This window comes from Mirounga angustirostris, unplaced genomic scaffold, assembly GCF_029215605.1.
Source record: "Mirounga angustirostris isolate CCGP_5_RB_7025 unplaced genomic scaffold, mMirAng1.0.hap1 SCAF_8, whole genome shotgun sequence".
Taxonomy (NCBI): Eukaryota; Metazoa; Chordata; class Mammalia; order Carnivora; family Phocidae; genus Mirounga; species Mirounga angustirostris.
Window position 1 is genome coordinate 129753464 of NW_026991716.1, and position 20764 is coordinate 129774227.

Consider the following 20764-nt stretch of genomic DNA (forward strand, 5'->3'; position numbering starts at 1 on the left):
TCTAAGCCACTTCACCTATGGTATTTTTGTTATAGAGACCCAAACCAACATTTGCTAAATAAATGTTAAGACAGCTGCTTAAAAACAAAAACAAACAAACCCTATCTAAGTTATATAATTAACCAAGCTGTCATTTTTAATGATTTTGGATCACTTTTCCTGGATTGAAAAGTTTTTCTTTAATGCAAAATATGATAATTTCTTTGCTCTATCTGTTGCCTCGGGCCTCATTTAAAAAAAATTCAAAGCCTCACGGCAGTGTTTCACAAATATGCTATTTTTAAAATGCAGATTACCAGGTCTTTTCCCCCAGAAATTTTCTTTCACTAGATCTGAGTTGGTGCCTGGACATCTCCTCTTTTAAAAACAAGTTCCCCAGGTGATTCCTAGCTTCAGGCAAGTTGAAGACACATTGCTCTTGGAGAAAGTTATGCAGGAGGAAGACCAAACCCCTTGGACCACTGTTAGCAAGATCTGGTGCATTAAAGCGTTTACTCAGATCCCGGCAATTATTGTCTAGGAATATATTGATTGAGCACAATTTTAAAAAGTGGATGCACCTGTGCATTACCAAACCCACAACACACCCTGAATGCACACGCCGTGATCTTTGCTCCTTTGCAAAGTCCTCCTAGAGTCAAAGAGTTCACCTGGTTCCTCCCACGGCGGCACACCGCTCTCTTCCCACATCCCATCCCCCAGCATTCGTCATTCCTGGCTCTGTTTGTTTAAATACCGTGTGGGAAGAGTGGGCCCCGTTCAGAGTCAGTCTTATGACCATGTTTTGCCTGACTCCAGTCTTGGTAGCAGTTGTCTGCATTTTGATTGCCTGGATCTTTAAAAATGCTGATGGAAACATCGAGAGAAGGAAGGGGGAGACGAGAGCCAGGGCCGAGGCCCGTCCCTGGGTGGATGAGGACCTAAAAGACAGCTCTGACCTCCACCCTGTGGAAGAAGGTAAGGATACAAAGCTGCTTAGCTTCCACCTTCTGCATTGTTTTGATGAGCGCCAGTAGATAGCAGGGCTTAGGGAGAGGAGGAAACACTCAGGACAGTTTCATCAGCTACCTCTACTGTGCAAATTAGTGTGTGACAGAGACAAACCATTTCTCTCAGGTGGTCAGCTTGGCACCTGCTGGCACTAACCCCCCTTGATTTCTGGATAAAGAGTCAGCAAAGGGCTGTTGAGGGGTTGACATTTTCCCTGACCCCAATCCTGTTCTGGCTGTTAAAATCTTCCTGAAGGGGCACATCCCCGGCTGCTGGTAGCCATGGGGGAAGTGGTCAGGTCTGAATCAAAGACTTGGAAATGTAAAAAGTGGCATGGGTCCAGGCGCTCACTACCCTTCCTTGTGCCAGGCCCTGTGGGTTAGAGTCCAGTTGGCTGTGTCCTCAAAGCTGGGTGTCCAATTCAGCGGACAAGGCAAAAAACAGGCAAAATTCGGGAGGAATGAAGGGCCAAACTGATCATCAGGGGTTTCAAGGAGGCATAGGGGCATGGTGGGGGTGCGGGGAAAGGACAGTTAGGCCTGGCCGATTAATAGGACATGAGTAGTCATGGTTAGGAGGCATCTCAGGCAAAAGGAGCAGAAAGAGCATAAGAGCAGGGATGGAAGCCCTGGGAAAGATGCTGAGAAGACAGGAGGACTGCAGTGGCGGGGAGGACGGGGGAAAGTGAATTGGGGTGGTGAGCATGGGCCCAGCAGTCATGGCTGACCCTAAGATGAAGAGGCGGTGAGGGAGCAGGCAGGAAGGGAGAGGTTCCTGAGGAGGCTTGAGTGATCAGTATTTGAGGTACGTCTGAGGTGGGTTTGTGGTTTGTGGGATGGATTCAATTTGGAAGAGGCTCAGTGATTCTCAGCTGGGCTCGTGATGCCCCCGCCCCCAGAAGAGGCCACCTAGACGGTGTGGAGGGGTGTTGGTGTGCCTATGTGCATGTCTGTGCACACCTGTTCTGAGTTGCTCTCATCTCAGGATTGGGGGCTGGGGTATACAGCAGGCACTCAGTGCTGGGAGCCGGCAATGCTAAATGTACCGCATAGGATTCAAGCCCAGGCAGCCTCTTAGCAGGCCTGCCTCTCGCTCTTTCACTGAAGGACATCCCACCCAGATGGCAAGTCGAGAAGCACTTTTCCTGAACAAAGGGACATCCGTTATGATGCTGTGTGATGGTCTGTCCTGGTAAGGATGGCCTGGGTGATGGTGGCCATGGGAATGCAGAAGTGGCCATGGGAACACAGAGGAAGGAGTGAGTTGGGGCAAAGTTCAAGGAGGAACAACGGGGTTTGGTAATATACTGGATATGCAGAAAAGGAGAGGATGAGAGCTGGAGGCAGGGAGAGGTGGAAAGACACCATCATACATGGGGGAGGGGGGAGGATCCACAAAGAAGATGCTGAATGTCCACAAAGACGTGTTGGATTTGAGAAGATAACTAAGCAGACAGGGAAAGGCGGGCCAGGTGAGGGATCCACAGGTATTGATTGGATGCTTACCAGCATGGGGTGATACTTGAAACTCGGAAAACTGATGAATTCCCTAAGGGGATGTTGCTGGCAAGAAGACTGAGTATAGAGCTGGACACCTGCAGAGAAGAGGGCCTGTGATGGGAGAAAGGGACCATAGAGAAGACAACCTGGGGAAGGAGCTCTAGGATAATGACAACGACAGGCTCTTATAGACACTGGCTGTGTCCACTCAGCATCACATTTGATGTATAGTAAACCACTCAGTCTTCACGTCAACACAGCAAGGTGGGCACTGTTATTATCCCACATTACAGATAAGGAGACTGGGGCTCAACTATGCTAAGTGACCTGCCCAAGCAGTTAGTAGTAGAGCCGGGACCCAGGCAGTCTGTTCTGGAGTCCAGATACACAACCAGGTGCTAGGCTGCCTTTCTACTAGGAGAATAACCTAGAACAGAGGCAGCAGAAGACCAGCAGGCTTAAAAATGCCCCAGGAGATCAGAGGTAGTGTGCATTGAGGAAAGACCCCGGAATTTAAGAGTTTGGGGGATACGAGTGGGATTGGTAAGGCTGGTGGGGAACCAGGGACCAGGGGCTGGGCCTGAAGGTTGGGAACACAGAACCAAGCTGTGTGGCCCTGTCTGGTTCTGTTCTCTGCGTGCTTATTCATTCTTGCCAAATCCTCTGCCTCTTTTTTCTCTGTTCCTCACATAGAAGAATAAATTGAACGTTTAGTGGCCTCCCCAGCAGCCATGGGCACCTCTGCTCTGAATGTTACAGTTCAGTCTCTCGTTGGAATTTTTGTTGTTCACTTAAGTGATGCTGAGATCACATGGATGATCGGTGAGAAGCAACATCTAAACCCGGGCTTCTCTGCCCCCCAAGTCCCTGCTCCTAACCCCTGGAAGGGTGGACACAGTCCAAGAGAGGATTCACTGTACCAATACCAACTACAGGTTTAGAGGGGCCTAAACCGGGGGAGGGGGTGGGGAATAAGGGGTATAAGAGAAAGGATTCCATTACTGAAGCAACATGGAGAAGCTTTTGATGACAGCAAATGGATACCAGATTCAAACCATGTTGTAAGTTAATTATAAGAGACAAAGCAATAAAATATTTAGGCCCTTCTAGTGTGAGTTAAGGAAAATAATATGTACCAATCCAAATTCCTCCAGCTTTGGCTCACAAAGAATTCCTACTCCAGGTTCATAGACCAGAGAATCAGCATGTGTGGGGGTGGCTTGCGGAATGGGGGAGGGGTGCGGAGTGGCCATGCTTACTAGACATCAGGCACAGACTTCCTTTGGGGACGGTCAAACATGTGTTCTCTTAGTATTTTCAGTTTCCTGCTTAACTATAGCAGCGGTCTAAGGAGGAGAAATGACAAAGAGAAAACCTTAGATTGTCTCCCTAAAATGAGGCAAAAATCCTGCACAAACATACTCTAGTCAGGCCTGATTCATGGAAGCTCATGGAAATGGAAATAAGAGAAAAAGATATAGGGAACACATCTCATCAAGATATGTTTGTTTTAATGTTGGTAGAAATTTGTCTTCACTTAGCTTTACTGACCATCCAAAAACTATTGTCCTAATTAAAATTTTGGTTGTCCCAGATTGTCCAGTCACTACTAAGAAAGGCTTGTATTAGCAATTTCATATAGTTTAACCTAATACACTGTGTAACTCCCAGGTGAGAAAAGATAAAATGGAGAAAACTCAATCATACCAATGGAAGGCAGGAAAGGCAGTGGGGGACAGAAGCAAGGGAAAACCATGTGTTAGAAAAGTGCTCAGTGATAAGGGTAGATATATGTACATAGATATGCATGTATGTGTATGTATATGATGTTATAAATTTCACACACAAATTAATACATCCCTGTGTGCATATATATATGTATATATGTATATGTATGATATATTTGTATATATATGTAGGGATAATAAACATCCTCAAGGTTTGTGGTTGGCCATTAAAAAAAAAAAAAGGCTTATGTTAAAATCATCTAATGTGGGTAACCCCTGAGAATTAAAATGTTCCCACAGACTTGGGAAAGGACAGCTTTTTAGGTAACTGAGGTAATAAACAGCTGTCAGAACCAGTTTCAAATCTGTTCAGTACATCAATGACAACTCACCTCAGTAAAAGCTTAGCAAGCAGACCAATCAGTGACAGTTTCTTGCTTCTGAAAGCCAGCCAATCAGGGATAAATTCACTTCAGTACCAACCAATCAACAACAGTTTCAAACAAGTAACATTCTCCCTATAGATGGTATTAATCCTACTACATTTCTGGGAGTCCATCAATCCCTGAACTCCAAGCTTCCCAACCAAGTGGTGTGCTGTATAACTAGCCAATGGGAGAAGCAAGTACCAATTGTTAAATATTCAGGAATTTTGTGGGCCATTTTTGAATTATCAGCTTGAAGTCAGGCCACAATGGAAATTGGCAAGTGCTATTAAGTCAGGCTTCCCCACCCCCTCCTAGAGCTGGTTTATTAGCGCACCACTATCAAGAATGCTATAAAAGGTCAACAGCATTTACTATGTTCACAGACACTCTCCTTTGCTATAGGAAGCAATAAATCTGGCTTTGTCTTTTTATTTCATTATCCTTTGACACACACACACAAACACACATATACACACAGCCATTAATACTTTTACATGGTTGATTTTAAGAGGTTGGTTTACCAAGACTCTTATAAGGCCTTAAAATTTTAGGGCAAAGGACCCATAAACTCAGATGAGAGAAAATTAGCAAAGGGAAAGGACTTGAATGGAGGCATTATCTTTGAGATCAAGTCTGGGTGGGTCCTAGGGGAAAGTAAGGATCAACACAGGGTTGGGGGGAGGAGCAGGGAAGGGCACTCCAGATAACACAAGAGATGATGGGGCTCAGAAAGAAATTCTGTCAAATTCATTCAGGATAGCACTGGGGAAGAAAAATTTCTCTCTACCCTTCAAGATTCTTCAAGCTGGTCTAGGAATTAAATTGACATGAGACAGATTAATAGAAGAAAAAAACACAATTAATTACATGTGCACAGAGACCCAATAATAAAATTGAGACCCAAAGAAATGACCAAGGCAGGCAGATTTTATACATTCTAGACAGAGACAATAAGTTTGTGAGGAGTTGATAGGACAAAGAAAAAAATGCTCGAGAGTTTCAATTAGGAAGGAATTCTAAACAGAATTTGGGCTGAGGTAGTAGATTAGTAAAAAGTAACAAGATTTGTTTATACAGCTTTTTTTGGCTCTAAAGTCCCTGTCTCTGGTGATAAGAGTCTCTCTCTACTTTCTAGTACAGGGAGAGTACCTTTCATGAGAGATTTATTTCCTGCTTTCAGGGGGACAGGGGAGGGCCAGAGTGTCTTTCTTGTACCAGCTATTTCCCAAGTAGCTTCCGTTCAAAATAATCGATATGCCATGGTGGCACCTTTTGGGGCAGCCTGCCCTGAGCCACTACAATAGCATTACTCTATTCAAGAACTTTCCATCTGAACTCCCCCCAAACTCCCCAGCCCCCACACACCTCAGGAGCTGCTAGTGAAATATACTGCAGTGAGTCAAATGACTGACAGGCCCAGGTGGAAACAGAGTGAGGGCTGAGGTAGGTGGGAAGGAGGTGTCCTCAGGGCAGGGGTTGAGTCCTGACCTTGTTCCATCCCCACCTTCAGAATCTGTCTCCTGCAAAAGCTGCATCACCCTCAGCCTTATTAATATTGCTCCTCCACATTCCCCAAAATTCCGAGGAGGGAACAAGGATGACATGACACAAATTGGCCTTTTAGCTTCATAGCTAGAAAATTTGGCTCATTTGCAAAGATTTTTGAAACAGAACTGCAAAAACACAAAAGCAACTTCTATAGAGATGCAGTGAAAAAAAACCCCACCTTTGTGTTAAACATTAGAGAATACACGTGGCCTAGAACTTCCTGGCTGTGAAACCTAATTATGGTGCAGTTTAGGGTTCCTTGGCATTAAAGCAATGATAAGGGGTGCCTGGGTGGCTCAGTCGGTTAAGCGTCTGCCTTCGGCTCAGGTCATGATCCTGGGGTCCTGGGATCGAGCCCCGCATCGGGCTCCTTGCTCTGCGGGAAGCCTGCTTCTCCCTCTCCCTCTGCTATTCCCCCTGCTTGTGTTCCTTCTCTCTCTCTCTGTTAAATAAATAAATAAAATCTTTAAAAAAATAAAATAAAATAAAGCAATGATAAAAGGAGAGTTGTTCTTGGTGCCAATAGCAAATCCCAAATGTGGCAGCACAGATTTATAGCAAAAACTGGACCATAATAGTACACGTTTGTTTTGAAATACATGGGTTTTATGCTTGAATGAATCCCTTAGAGTGGCTTGGTTCGTCTAGCATGGAGGCAGAATGACTAGTTTATAGAGGCTGTTCTCTTTCCTCCTGGAGCAGTCAGGAGGTCAAGGGGAAGGAGAAAAGGACCTTTGGTATCGGTTCACTGCCCTGCTGTTCCCTGGGTTCTTTCTCTCCAAGTCTGGCTCTGCCTTCCCCCTTTCCCCAGGCAAGATGCAGACCTTCTGCTCTTCCTGGAGCAAGCCTTTCAGGAGAATCCAACCTAGCATTGGGCAGGCCATTTGTCCGCCCTGCTCACTGATAATGTTCAGGCAGTAGCCGCTTCATTCTGCTACAGTGGGAACGCTCACCTTGGACTTTAGAAGCTGCAGAAACTGCCGAGTCATGCACCTAGGCTGCCTTTAGCTTATACAAATGCTGAATGGATATTAAGAGTTGGTAACTTACCCTTCAAACAGTTAATGAGGCATTTCCTGCATTTGCTCATTCACCACCTACTAAGGACAGAGGCTGTCAGACTTCATAACAAATGATATAGAAGTTATCACTGGTGTTGAAAGTCTTTATTGACACATTTAATAAGTTCAGGGTTGATACTGAAGACACCTGGCTTTGGTTCAGAATTGATCACTAGAAAGCTGATAGTGTTTGCTGCCACTCCCCGATCACACCCACTTCCTTTTAACTGAGTAACTTGGCCTTCTCATTAAATGTGTACAGTTTGGGCCCAAACTTCCCTGGCTAGTAAAATGTATAAGGAATTTTCTCACTAACAGCATGGTACTTGCCAACACGGTATTGCCATTGAGGTTTTCAGTCATTCCCACTTGCCTTCCCCCTCCCCATTCTTCAGAGACCTAGGAGTGAAGTATGTGCATGTGAGTGAAGGAGAAAGTTAATCCTCTACCTGAATTCTGCCTGGAATGTTCCAGACCCTCAGGGCCAGGCACTGGATCCTCTTGCTCTCTTCATTCTGTTCCTGTTGTCATTCTCTTCTTTGTGTGAGGGTACCCAAAGTGACATCCCACCTTCTGGACTCAGACTTTTACTTTCACACGAGCCATCTCTGCTTGAACAACTCACAGGCATCTCAAATGTGATGGACTGGTGATCCCTACCTCTACTTCCCCCAGATGGTTCACTGCTCATCCTCTATCTCAGTAGATGGTCCCATGGTCTCCCCAGGTGCTAAAGCCCACCACCTGGGTCTCATCCTTAGTCCCTCTCTCCCACCACTCCAGCCACACACTTCAGCAGGTCTCATCATTTGTGTCTCCAAGAATTTGTCATTCTTTTGTTGCACACCTAGTCTGGGCCAACATTATCCCACCCTGGCTATTGCAGTGGTTTCTCGATGGTTCTTCCTCCTTCACTTTTGTCTCCCTCCAATATACACCTCACCCTGTTGTGTTTTTTCTTACTCTTTGTTTTATGTTGCTTATATGTTGCTTTTTCCTTGCTCCATTCCAGATATTTTCTTCTGAGTTATCTTCCTGTTCACTAATTTTTTCTTTAGGTATGTATATCCTGCTTTAAATCCATAAATTAAGTTCTTAATTCTATTACTTTATTTTTCAGTTCTAGAAGTTTATTTTTTCATATTTTCTATGTCGCCTTTATCTTTTCCTGTACCCTACAGATTTATATAAGTTTGTGTTTTTTTCCCTCTAAACCTAGTAATCAAAATTGTTTTATCTTTTGAGTCTGATAATTCCAATATTTGGAGACGTTTTTAAATATCAACTCTGTTGTTTCTTGCTCAAAATGTTTTCTTTTTATGATTGATTGTATTTGGTGGGTTGCAAGTAACTGTAGTTAAAATTTTTGTATATTGGCATTTGCTTCTGTTAGGCAATGGAGGTATTTTCAGGCAGGATCACCTAATTCAAGTTTGAGGCAGGACCCACCAAATGGTATAACCCCTTGGGGGCTGTTATATTTATAATCCATGCTTTCTTTAAGGATGTAATCTTGGGGTCCCAGTTTATTAGCCTTCTCACTGTGTGTGGGTCTGGGCTTTGATTCTTGTTCCCCACAACCCCTGAAAATATAAAAATAAAAATTCAAATATGTAGAGATTGGCAAATCCTATCAAAGGAAATGTGGCTTCTTTGCTTACTTGCCTCTGCAGGCTCATATTCCCCTTCAGTTTTGGCTTAGGAATTTCTTACTATGTTGTCAGCAATTCGTTGATTTTTTAGAAGACTTTAAAGATACTTTATCTCATGATCTTAGTGGTTTCCAGCTGGTGGGATATTGTTTCAAATACACCAGTTCACCATTAATAGAAATTTTCATTCTTCATCTTTGTGTAGGTAAAATTTTCTTTTTCTTGATTTTTAACCAGTGTGAAACTTGGATAGCCAATAGTCAAGATCAGAGTTCAGGATTCTGTGGACTCATTCTTTTCATTTTCCCTGATGCTTTTGAAATGATAATCTTGCAGACATTTTTGAGAACTTTATTTCCTTCTCCCTGTTGGCCACCTTATGACTGTCGGGGAGGAAAAATAATTTTCCCTCTACCCTTTTAGCTTCTTGGCTGAGACAGCCCCCCCCACCCCAATCCCATAATAAAAGACAGATTAAGAAGAGAGAGAAAAAAAAAAGAGCTTAATAACATGTATACCTCCTGTATACATGGGACAGATCCAGGAAAATTGAGTAAGTCCCTGAAATGGCCCAAGCCACCACCTTAATTACCATCTTCAACTAAAAACAAAAGAAAGATGTTGGGGGAGGAGGATCCATTTATGAGAGGTTATCAAGAAGAGCACAGTGTTTTAAACAAGGGTAGGGTTGTTGTGCATATTTAAGTCCACCTTCTCCATTGATAAGAATTTCTTGTGAGAATCATCCTTTTCTTCTTGGTACAGAGAGGGCTTAGGAATGGAGATATCCTCTATAAAAATAAATGTTCCTTACAAAAAGGTCACTTTTACTCTGGTTTTCAGAACTTCTCTTGTGTCTGGTTTCTTAAAAATTATCAGTTCAATGTGATCTTTATGCCAAAAAGGCATATTTTGGGGTGGCATATTCTGCTCCCCTTCCTGACCAAGAGAGATAATTTAATTTGCTGCCTTTCTTGTTCATATTTGCAGATGCTGATGACTGGCAAGACTCAGAGGAAAATGTTGAACATATTCCATTCTCCCACACCCGGTATCCTGAAAAGGAAATGGTTAAGCGATCCCAGGAATTTTATGAACTTCTCAATAAAAGACGGTCTGTCAGATTCATAAGTAATGAGCAAGTCCCTATAGAAGTCATTGATAATGTCATCAAAGCAGCAGGTTTGTAATAGTACATTGTGTCTTTGAGAATGTCAGCTGTAAGTGACAACACTACAGCAATAAATTTCAAACACAGTGAATAAAGCCCAGAGTGAACATTTATCTCTGAAGTCTTACCCAGCTGTTGACTGGCTGCCAGAAACATAATGATTTCCACTTTCTACAAACTCTTGACTGTTACAAACTTCCTGGGAGCCGATGTAACAACAGTTTGAGACTTCTGAAATTACTGAATATTATGATCTTTTATTAAAATTTAAAATTTCTGAACATACTATTATACACTGGAAGAGAAACATGCCCTTATTTTCCCCTCCTCTTGAAACACATGCACGCACGCGTGCACACACACACACACACTCACTCACATTTATGCATTTCTTTTTGGAACCAAATTTTTTATATTACACACCATAGTGCTCTACTACCGTTCTCTAATGAACTAGCAACATTTACCTATATGAATTTGCAAAGCAAACCCATTTTCAACATAGATTGATATCTCCATGAAGGCAAATAAAAGAATTAAAGAAAAAGGGGGGAGGAGATGTAAGAAAAATCCCCCATTTGATTCTTATTAGAGTATTGGAGTATTATTCTTATAGAAATCACATTAAGTTCATTTGCAAAAAGTATTACATGGCCATTGTGACTCCATTGCTCAAGTTGAAAGGAAGCAAGAGTAAAGCATTTTATTTCACTTAAGAATACAAATGCACTGGCTAGTTTTTTATTTAACTATAGCAGTCCCTAAGTTCCTTCTGTGTATATACCTGTATCCATATATATGTGTGTGTGTGTGTATACATATCATGTGCAGATAAATTTAGCATAATCGAAAACATTAGGGAACAATCTATTTCTTATGTGTAGTGACACAAATATTTAGTGGACAGACAACATAGGTACCAACGGAACTGGAATCCCTCTGTTCAGAAATGTGGGCTTTGTGTTTAGCTTTTGACTTGCATCTCACAATCCAGTCATGCTCTCTCAACCACAGGGAGTGGTGGGAGGCAAACAAGAGCCCCATCAAGCAGGCAGTCCTGACCCCGCTGGTGTAGAGATTATGTCATTAAGTTACTCACTAGGGAAAAAGGAATAGTTCCTTCTGAAATATCCTACCTATGGGTCACTGTGGTCTGTCACCAGGAACAGCAGGCCATCTCTAGGACAGCAGGGTGACTCGCATCAGAAGCTGGCCCTGGTTGGAATCGGAAAGAGAATTCAAGTTCCTTGGGCACTGAGATGCACTATGAAGCTTTGTCCCACTGTACTGGGACTGACCCAAGTGTGGGCTGAGGGTTCCCATAGCCCATGAGAGCTGAAGACAGACTTATGTGTACTGAGCATCCAGGGCCAGGAGATCTCATGTGTCCCCAGCAGGACCACAAACCCCACAGTGCCACACTCAGAGTTCTGATATAGGTACCAAACCATTTATAGGTTTGTTTGTTTTTTACCTTTCATGAGTGTTTTATTTATTTATTTTATTTTTATTTTTTTATTTTTTAAAGGTGAATTTTGTTTTTGTTTTGAGAGAGAGAGATAGAGTGAGTGGGGAGAGGAGCAGAGGGAGAGAGAGAACCTCAAGCTTAGCGTGGAGCTGGATGTGGGACTCGCTCTCATGACCCCGAGATCAAGACCTGAGCCGAAATCAAGAGTCAGATGCTTCAGTGACATTTCATAAGTGTTTAAAAGCCATTTTACCATTTAAATTTTTATCATTTTCAGTTAGCTTCGTGACTTTATCCTTTTTCAAGAATATCAAAACGAAACACAATCTTGGAGAATTTGGGCTGTCAGAACTTCCCTTCTGGGTTCCCTTAATGGCCATGGTACAGTTATTTAGGAACGTTCTCCCCCACATAATTATAGAAGTGATGATAAATTCCCATAGCCCTAGAACCACTGGTCTTGACCTCAGTTAGCTGGTCTGTTGCCCCTAAAGTGATGCAGAATGAAACGGAGTGGCAGCAACATACCAGCGTCTGCGGCCAAGAACTTCATTTGCCAGGTGATCTAACTTCATTTTGAGCAAGTAGGAGTTATTATATTTATTCTTTTTTTAAAAGATTTTATTTAGGGGTGCCTGGGTGGCTCAGTCATTAAGCGTCTGCCTTCAGCTCAGGTCGTGATCTCAGGGTCCTGGGATCGAGCCCCGCATTGGGCTCCCTGCTCGCAGGAAGCTTGCTTCTCCCTCTCCCACTCCCCTTGCTTGTGTTCCCTCTCTCGCTGTCAAATAAATAAATAAAATCTTTAAAAAAAAAAGATTTTATTTATTTGAGAGAGAGCGAGTGAGAGAGCACGAGCTTGGGTGGGGGCAGAGGGAGAAGCAGACTCCCCGCTGAGCAGGGAACCCGATATGGGACCCATCTCAGGACCCTGGGATCATGACCGGAAGCTGAAGGCAGACGCTCAACCGACTGAGCCACCCATGAGCCCCTATTATATTTATTCTTAATGAACATTCTCGCATTTTCCTGTGTTTTAATTTCTGATTTTAATTTACTGGATGATAGGAACTGCCCCAAGTGGGGCCCACACGGAGCCCTGGACCTTTGTGGTTGTGAAGGACATGAACATGAAGCACAAGATTCGGGAGATCATTGAGGAGGAGGAGGAAGTAAACTACTTGAAAAGGATGGGACACCAATGGGTTACAGACCTGAAGAAGCTGAGGTACAAAAGTTGATGGAGTTATTAATCTCTCTGTGCTTGGTTTTCTCATCTGTAAAATGGGAATGTCTAGGATTTACTTCATTATGAAAATTAAATATGTAAGCACATTTGCCAACATGTAGAACAATAATGACACCTAGTAAGTGCCATATGCATCTTTGGTAAGTAAATGGGATTTGACCCAAGTAATAATAAATAAAACATTGAAGACTTACTTCACTTTTCTCCCATCTGGAATGTAAGACTGTGAGATATTTCTCAGGACTTTGAAGTAAATTACGTTTGCTAAAGTGATACCATCTTCCAAGTGATCTTACTAAGCAGGCTTTAATTTTAGGACATGCTTAGTAAGAGTAGATACAAGTGTAATATCTATTAGGCATTAGTCACCGTGTGGGCTTCCTTATCTCCCGGAAGGAAGTGTGGTGAAACTCATTGTAACTAGATTTAATGCAGTGCCTCTGTGCATTAGGGTACGTCCTGCAAGTTGTCAGTTCCTCTAGTAGCTGCAACTAACAGTGACTTGTGGAGTCCTCTTTCCCCACTGAGGGCCGGTCATCCTTCATAATATCTCAGATGCATTCCATAACTTCTCAGTCACTTTTGTCATTAAAACAGTGACTTTCAATTGTTTAGACTTAGCCTTGTCACTTACCGAGTCCTCAAAACACTGCCCTCCCCACAAAGGCCATTTCCTTTCCCCTCCGGGGTGCCCTGAGGCTGAGCGTGAGGAGGGACAGTGGGCAGAGATGTTGGTTCTTACTTCAGAGAAGGGAAGCTTGCTCTCATCATTGGCACTTGGAATACAGAGGTATTCACACCTCTGGTTCTCAACTGTGGGCCTTCCGTGGCCAGTCCTGGGGTGTTATCCAAAACCCTGGTGTGACCCAAGCTTGTAAGAAAGAAAGGAAATGAGATTGCAGCCTTGGGGAGAAGGGGGGGACCGCTTATCCAGTAGTCAGGGTTGGGTGATGGGAAGAGGGCCTCTTGGCTCTGCTCCTGTTTCATTTATTTGGCCCCAGAGGACATATTTTGCCTAAGATATTTAAACCCTATTAAATTGATGCCTTATGGAGTTGTAACTTATTACCATACTCTGGAACTAGTGCAGGATATTAATAATAAATATAAAAATCTTATTGCAAATTCATGGGGAAAAAATGGGATGGGTAAAAGTTAAGTTGAGTTCCTACCCTTAGATGTCCTGCTCTTTGCATGCACAGTGCCCACAAGATGCTGCAGGGCCCTGGCACTCTCTCCAACAAAGGCAGAATTAGTCACTCTCTCATCTCTGTGCTCTAAGCACCTAATATACAACTTCTGTGCATCTAAAATGGCCATTTTATCACATAGCATTTTAATTATTGGTTTACTTTTCTTCTCATGTTATAGGCCATATTTTAGAAAGCTTATAGACTTTCTCTGAAGGCAATACGTACACACACACATATATATAAAAACTCTAGGGGTCCAGATTTAAAATGTCACATTATATCATTTAGCATAGTGCTGATGCATGGTAGGTAATTGAATAAATGTTTGTTGAATTGAATTGCAAATGAGCATATGTCCTGACATCCTGTTGGAGTCCACTTTGAAACCCATAGCTGTCATTAAAGACTCAATATACAACCTGGGTCCAACCTACTTTTCAAACCTTATATTTTTCTGTTTGTGGGTTTCAGCCCTCCACCCCAGGCAGAAGGTGCTACTTGTCCTTCTCTTAATAGGTCTTATTGCTGTGTTTTTATTAGCTTTAATGTGATGTCATAATAAATTCTTGTAAAATTGAACAAACCAGAAATATTAGATACTAATGTATGTCTAGGCAAAAAAAAAAAAAGTACAAAAATCATTGAAAATTGCTAATCTGCCTTTGAACCAAGGTAAACTGCTTAATCTTCATCTTGCATTAAAATATTTTTTTAATTATTCATTGTAAAATCATATTAGTAGTAATAATACTAACACACACATAGCAGTGTGCTAGGTTAGGTACTTTTCTAGGTACTTCATCTATTTGACTGATCTCACCCTCACAGTAGCTGTATGGGGTGAGTGTCTAATAGTGCCCTTTACATATGTAGGAACTGAAACATGGGAAATTCAGGAGGTTGCCCAACATGGCAAAACTCGTTGGCTCCAGAATTTACCCTCTTTGTAAACAATAAACATTCTCCCCGTTTGTAAGGAGAAAAGGATTGATAATAGCCCAATGTGACTGATTGAAGCATGGTTCTACCCTTGATCTTAGCCAAAAGGCAGAGAAGCTGTAAACTGATTGAAGCATGGTAAGGTAGCTTTGGAAGTGTAACCTGTAGAAGTTAAGAGTGCAAGAGGAACCATAGAAAACTGCACAAGTGAGTTTAGTATGTTTTAAAACAGTAAAGAATAACTAGGCTTAAAATGAAATCATCTCTTGTTAATTAATGACCTAATGTATCTGTATCCTAAAAAAAATTCTAATATACAGCATTGCATGAATACTACTTTGAGTATCTGTGCTGGAATAAAACTTTTGCCAAATGTATGGGATAGGATAATGGAATAGAGAAAGATATGCTCCATAGCTGGAAAGCAAAAATTGAAAGTTAATATTGATACCTCATATGAATTATCTCCCACTCCCACAAAGATCTCTTCCTTTTCTCCACAACTGGGCTGATAGCATTACTACCTCTGCCCCTGTGATTTTGGTTAAACCTCACCATCACCCTTTTCCTTTGCTCCTGTACCGGACCTATCAGTTCCAGCCTCTACACCTCCCCAAATTCTCCTGGTCCCTTGCCCACATCAATCTGCCTCTTTCAGAAATGGACCTGATCACATGATGCTTCTGCTCAGAAGCTTGTGGTCACGTTCCATTACCTACCAAATGAAGTATGGGGCAGCCCGCCCATGCTTTACCATGCACCCCATCCTCCAGGCTACCAGGCTTCTGAAAACTCCCTGGCCTGTTAAGCATCCTCTGTCCTGAATCTGCCTTTACTCATCAACTCACTAGGATGCCCTCTCCAGTGCCCCCCTCCCATTCGGTCCTCAGTGCCCCACCTCAAGGGAAAGTTTGGAAAAGTTCTTCTAATCTGCTTATTCAAAATTATCAACACTTCATTTGGAGGACTCCTACTGCACTTGACTTACATTTCTTTAATTCCACATGCCATGTTTTTGTTTGCCAAATTTTACATATTGCCCTCTGGGTTATAGGATCCATCTTTGTATCTTTCAGCATTTCATGTGCCTTGCCATACTATACCCGTATGAACACAGGTTTATTGGATTAAATGACCCTGGAAAGAAAGATATGATAGGACACAAACAAAAATTCTGCTCTTTTTCAATTGAAATATAAAATACAAGAAAATTCTTTAATTTTATTTTTTGTAAAGATTTATTTATTTATTTTAGGGGGGTAGGGGCAGAGGGAGAGGGAGAGAAATCCTCAACCAGACTCACCCCCCACCCCCCGAGCACAAAGACCATCGTGGGGTTTGATCCCAGGACCCCGAGATCATGACCTGAGCCGAAACCAAGAGTTGACGCTCAACTGACTGAGCCACCCAGGCGCCCCAAGAAAATGCTTTTGTTTTAGACATAAATAAGCTAATGTTGTAAAAAAGGAAAAAAAATCATTAAGAGCAAATAGTCTCTGGATTATCTTTTTTTCCCTTCAGAACCAATTGGATTAAGGAGTACTTGGACACAGCTCCCGTTCTGATTCTGATTTTCAAACAAGTACATGGTTTTGCTGCAAATGGCAAAAGAAAGGTCCACTACTACAATGAGATCAGTGTTTCCATTGCTTGCGGCATCCTCCTGGCCGCTCTGCAGGTATGTTACCCTCCCACCCTGCTCCGAAGAGAGAAGCAATACCCGAGGGCCAAACAGTGGCCTTATTCACACATTTCAGACATCTGGAAGTTGTTGATCTAAAGTTGAATTCCTAAGAAAGGCAGCTCTGATGTAAAAAGTCACCCTGGAAACCTGGATAGGTGAGTCTAATGGTGCAACAAGCTGGAATTCTTCCAGAAATTCACTTGCAACCTCACTCAGGCTCAGAAAAACGGTCACTGGATTTGCCTTCATCTGTAACGACAGGAAGCTTCCAGAGTTTCGGTGGACACACTGCCTAGCTGTGCTCACTGTTGTCTGAGGCAATGGAATTACAAAGCCCTAAAGAGGACTCTATCATAGAGCTCTTCCTGGAAAGTCGAATTGCCATCGTATTGCATGAGAAAGGTGTCTATGTGCTGTAAAAAATCCCATCTATGTAGTAGCTGGAGCGATGTTAAGCAGGAAATAGAGCAGGATTGAGGTACACTTTTTTTTTTAAATTTATTTGAGAGAGAGAGAATGAGAGACAGAGAGCATGAGAGGGAGGAGGGTCAGAGGGAGAAGCAGACTCCCTGCTGAGCAGGGAGCCCGATGCGGGACTCCATCCCGGGACTCCAGGATCATGACCTGAGCCGAAGGCAGTCGCTTAACCAACTGAGCCACCCAGGCGCCCTTGAGGTACACTTTTTACATGATTCAGTTCATTCACTCAACCTATAGTTTCTGAGCTCCTTCTATGTGACAGGCCCCGGGGCGAGTGCCAGGGATAGCTGCCTTGTGAACTGTGTGTGCATTCTGCTGGGAACTGGGGTCCATTGGTGGAGAGACAGGAAACACATAAAGCAAATGAAGCAAACAAGATTTTAAGAGCGAGTGATCATACTTTCAAGGGACAGTCGATTCTAAAAGCCTACATGCTTCTTCAAGAAAAACGTGTATGCCAAAAACACCTTGCAAAATACTGTCAGTGTTACACAAAAGAGAACATTGCTTTTAGATTACTTGAAAAGTTGGCCTCGAGGAGGTGACGTCTTATTTCCTTCCTGATTCTGTGAGCAGTTAAATAGAGGAAGTGATGTGCAAGGTCGGACCATATGGCCCCATCGTTCATTCATCTTAGGGTGCTGGAAGAAGTGCAGAGTTCACAGAGGTTTTCCCAAGCTCTGAGTCGGCAGCCCCGTCACATTAGTGTTGAGTTTGCTGCCCTCTAGCGTCGCCTCAGGCCTAATTCTGAGTGTAGGTCCTATTTGTGAGGGAGGAAAGCGGAATCTTCCTGAAACCCCCACCTGCACAGATCCCATAATGACGACCAGGCCAAAGAGCCTCTCCTGTACGACTCTCAAAGTCAGTTCCAGAACTTCTGCCTGGCTCAGGCTTAGCAGCGACCCTCCGGTTGGGAAAGTAGGGAGATGGAGATAGTCGGCTTAGGAGGCATCTTAAAGCTGCACATGATTTTTACTAGGTGTTTATTATCTGGAGGGGCTTGGGGAGAAGTTGATGGGAATAATTCCTCTACTTCCAATGGATCCCCAGGCCCCTGGGTCTTCTGTGATTGGACATAGGTATTTTCAGCTGGGGATGATACTCTGCCTTCATTGTTGACTTTATAAGCATAGGAACTCCCTGGTTGTGGGGCCACTCCTTTGGTGTATTTGGATTCCCTACATTTCCTTCCATGAAATAACCATTCCTATTTCTTAACCATTGGTGAAAAATAAGACTAGTATTTTTCTTCTTCAAGAAGCCTCTCACCGTTTGGTCAAAAGAATGTGGGGACTGGGAGATTGAGGAGAGCAGGTAAGGTTCAAGATCCAATTGCCCGGGGTGCCCAGCTTCAGGGAAAGGGCAGGACAAGCAGGCCTCATAGGGACCAAAATGTCCCCAGGCTACAGGAAAAGTCGTGACTTCTTCGCCCACTGACTTGCCAACGTATTCTCTCCCCTCCTGTTGTAGAATGCGGGCCTGGTGACTGTCACTACCACTCCTCTCAACTGTGGCCCCCGACTGAGGGCGCTCCTGGGTCGCCCCACAAATGAAAAGCTGCTGATGCTGCTCCCGGTGGGGTACCCCAGCAAAGAGGCCACAGTGCCCAACCTCACACGGAAACCTCTGGATCAGATCATGGTGACCGTGTAGGCAGGAGCCCATCAGGAATGCTGACAGACGATGGCCTGGTCCACTCTGGTCCCTCTTGGGTGTGCAGGTTGCTTTTTCCATGGGTGTTAGGTCTCCCCAGCGCTCCACTCCACTCAAGAAACTTTCTACGTCACCAGGCCCTTGGAGTCTGAGAAGCCCTGCTCCCCATAGTGTGATTAGGTGAACGTAAACCATAAGAGGGCACTGGGTACTTCCATGTCTCATCCACTCTGGAAATGCATTAACCTTTTACAGAGAACAGGCCCTGGTTTTTACGTTTTTAAAATTGTTCCAGAAAAGTCACTGGTGATTTTTTTCTCTTACATTTTAAAAGCTGGTAGATAGGAAAGAGTCATCAGAATGTTTAATGTAGCCCGAGAACTCAGCTATGTGACCATTCTTGAATTTAAATTTAGACTAATCATATAGCCTCTGCCTTCTGATTTCTGGTGGCTTTTAGACCAGGATGTGCTTTTGAGATTTACTCTTTTACTGAACTTCATGGATATCCTGCCCTTTTTTAATAAGTAACTGTCAAAATACTTCAAACATCACCATCACAGAACAGAGGAGTGCATGCTTGAGCAGGTGACTCTGACCCGTAACCGTCTGAGCGTGTGAAGGGTTAGTTGCATCATCCAGTGGTGTGTTGGAGTTGGCTCGCACCAGCTTGTGGAAGCAGATTGTTAAATATTCAGGAATTTTGTGAGCCTGTTGTTAAACTATTTGTGGTTGGAGATCGCCCATGGTGGGAGTATTTACACCCCTGCAATCGATGGATACTACAAATCAGGGCTTGTTTTCTTTTTCCTAAAGAGAACAGTTTTCCATACATAGCGCTCACGGTGTCTCCCTTCTTTTCTACTCCAGCCCACAGAAGACTTATCCCTTTTCTCCAGGTGGCAAGTCAAGTGGTTTGGGACTTACGGGGTAGGAGGTGTTAGGTTGGGAATGCCAGACCTCATCTTTCGCCCATCATTCTGCCTTCCCTTCCCGGGGTGCTGTACACACTCATAGCTCAGATCAGTTCTCATCCAGCATCCCCACTGGCCTCTGTAACCCTTCTGTCACCCTTTTTCTGTATTCTTACTCAGCTTCCTCAAGAAAAATCTCTCCTGCCTCTTCTCATCCCTCTTGTGAGTCACACAACTTAGGAAAAGCCCTTAGTATTTTTGATAAGTCAGAGTTGGTGACGAATCTGTACTAGAGAAAAGGAGGACATTTTTTTCCCTTTAAAATATAAAATATAAAATATAATTAGTTATTACAAGAACCTGTGCCCTCAACCACTTCTGAAGTCCTTTGAAGGATCTAGAAGTTTCCTTTAGAATCTCCAAAATCTCCCATCTATAGTTTCGTTTTTCTCTAAACATGCTTTTAAACTTTTTCTTACATTTTAACATTTTTCTTTACATTTTTCTTACATTTCTTACATTTTGTTTCTATTCTTTTTTAAAAAAATAATTAGTATTGGGCGCCTGGGTGGCTCAGATGGTTAAGCGTCTGCCTTTGGCTCAGGTCATGATCCCAGGGTCCTGGGATCGAGTCCCACATTGGGCTCCCTGCTCCTTGGGAGCCTGTTTCTCCCTCTGCTTCTCTCTCTCTCTCTCTCTGTCTCTCGTGAATAAATAAATAAAATCTTTAAAAAAAAATAATTAGGATTGTGACAGGCATTTGTCCTGTACTCTTTATTGTAAATGAGCATTGTTTTAACTACATTGTTAAAGACTTACATGGGCTGGAATGGGAGCCTAACCATTGTATTTCAGATGGTTTTTAGTAGGAAAAAGATATTCTGAGAGTTTCAAGTATCAGAATAATAAATACACTTTGGCGTTACGATGCAATGAAATTGAAGTTATACTGATAAACTTCTGTTTCTTATGTTTTGAAACTAGTTGAGCCCAGAGTTGTGTGCTAGTTTTAGTTCAGTCTGCTGAGGGGGGCTGAGGTTTACAAAGGAATCTTGCCTCCGGGGAGTGGGGTGAAGAGGGAAAATGGCCACAGGTGGGAGTCTGAGTACCA

The 20764-nt window shown here is 43.1% G+C and overlaps 1 protein-coding gene across 2 annotated transcripts; it reads left to right on the forward strand.

Annotated features, from left to right (window-relative positions):
- The first annotated feature begins 779 nt into the window (after positions 1 to 779).
- IYD (iodotyrosine deiodinase) lies at positions 780 to 19057 on the forward strand. 2 transcript variants are annotated; one of them, XM_045866163.2, is made up of 5 exons: positions 780 to 957; positions 9896 to 10087; positions 12610 to 12769; positions 16444 to 16600; positions 18557 to 19057. In XM_045866163.2, exons 1-5 carry the CDS (start codon positions 780 to 782, stop codon positions 18737 to 18739), a joined length of 870 nt encoding a protein of 289 aa, XP_045722119.2. In that variant the 3' UTR covers positions 18740 to 19057. The 2 variants fall into 2 exon arrangements, with proteins under 2 accessions (XP_045722119.2, XP_045722120.1); XM_045866164.2 differs by lacking the exon at positions 780 to 957 and having other exon boundaries at positions 9896 to 10019.
- Positions 19058 to 20764: the final 1707 nt, after the last annotated feature.

What these genes read in the sequence shown, in the direction of transcription:
- IYD (XM_045866163.2), top strand. Translation starts at nt 780, where the DNA reads ATGTTTTGCCTGACTCCAGTCTTGGTAGCAGTTGTCTGCATTTTGATT. An exon ending in TAATGTCATCAAAGCAGCAG is followed by an intron (nt 10,088 to 12,609) that starts GTTTGTAATAGT and finishes ACTGGATGATAG; the next exon opens with GAACTGCCCCAAGTGGGGCC. An exon ending in ACAGACCTGAAGAAGCTGAG is followed by an intron (nt 12,770 to 16,443) that starts GTACAAAAGTTG and finishes TTTTCCCTTCAG; the next exon opens with AACCAATTGGATTAAGGAGT.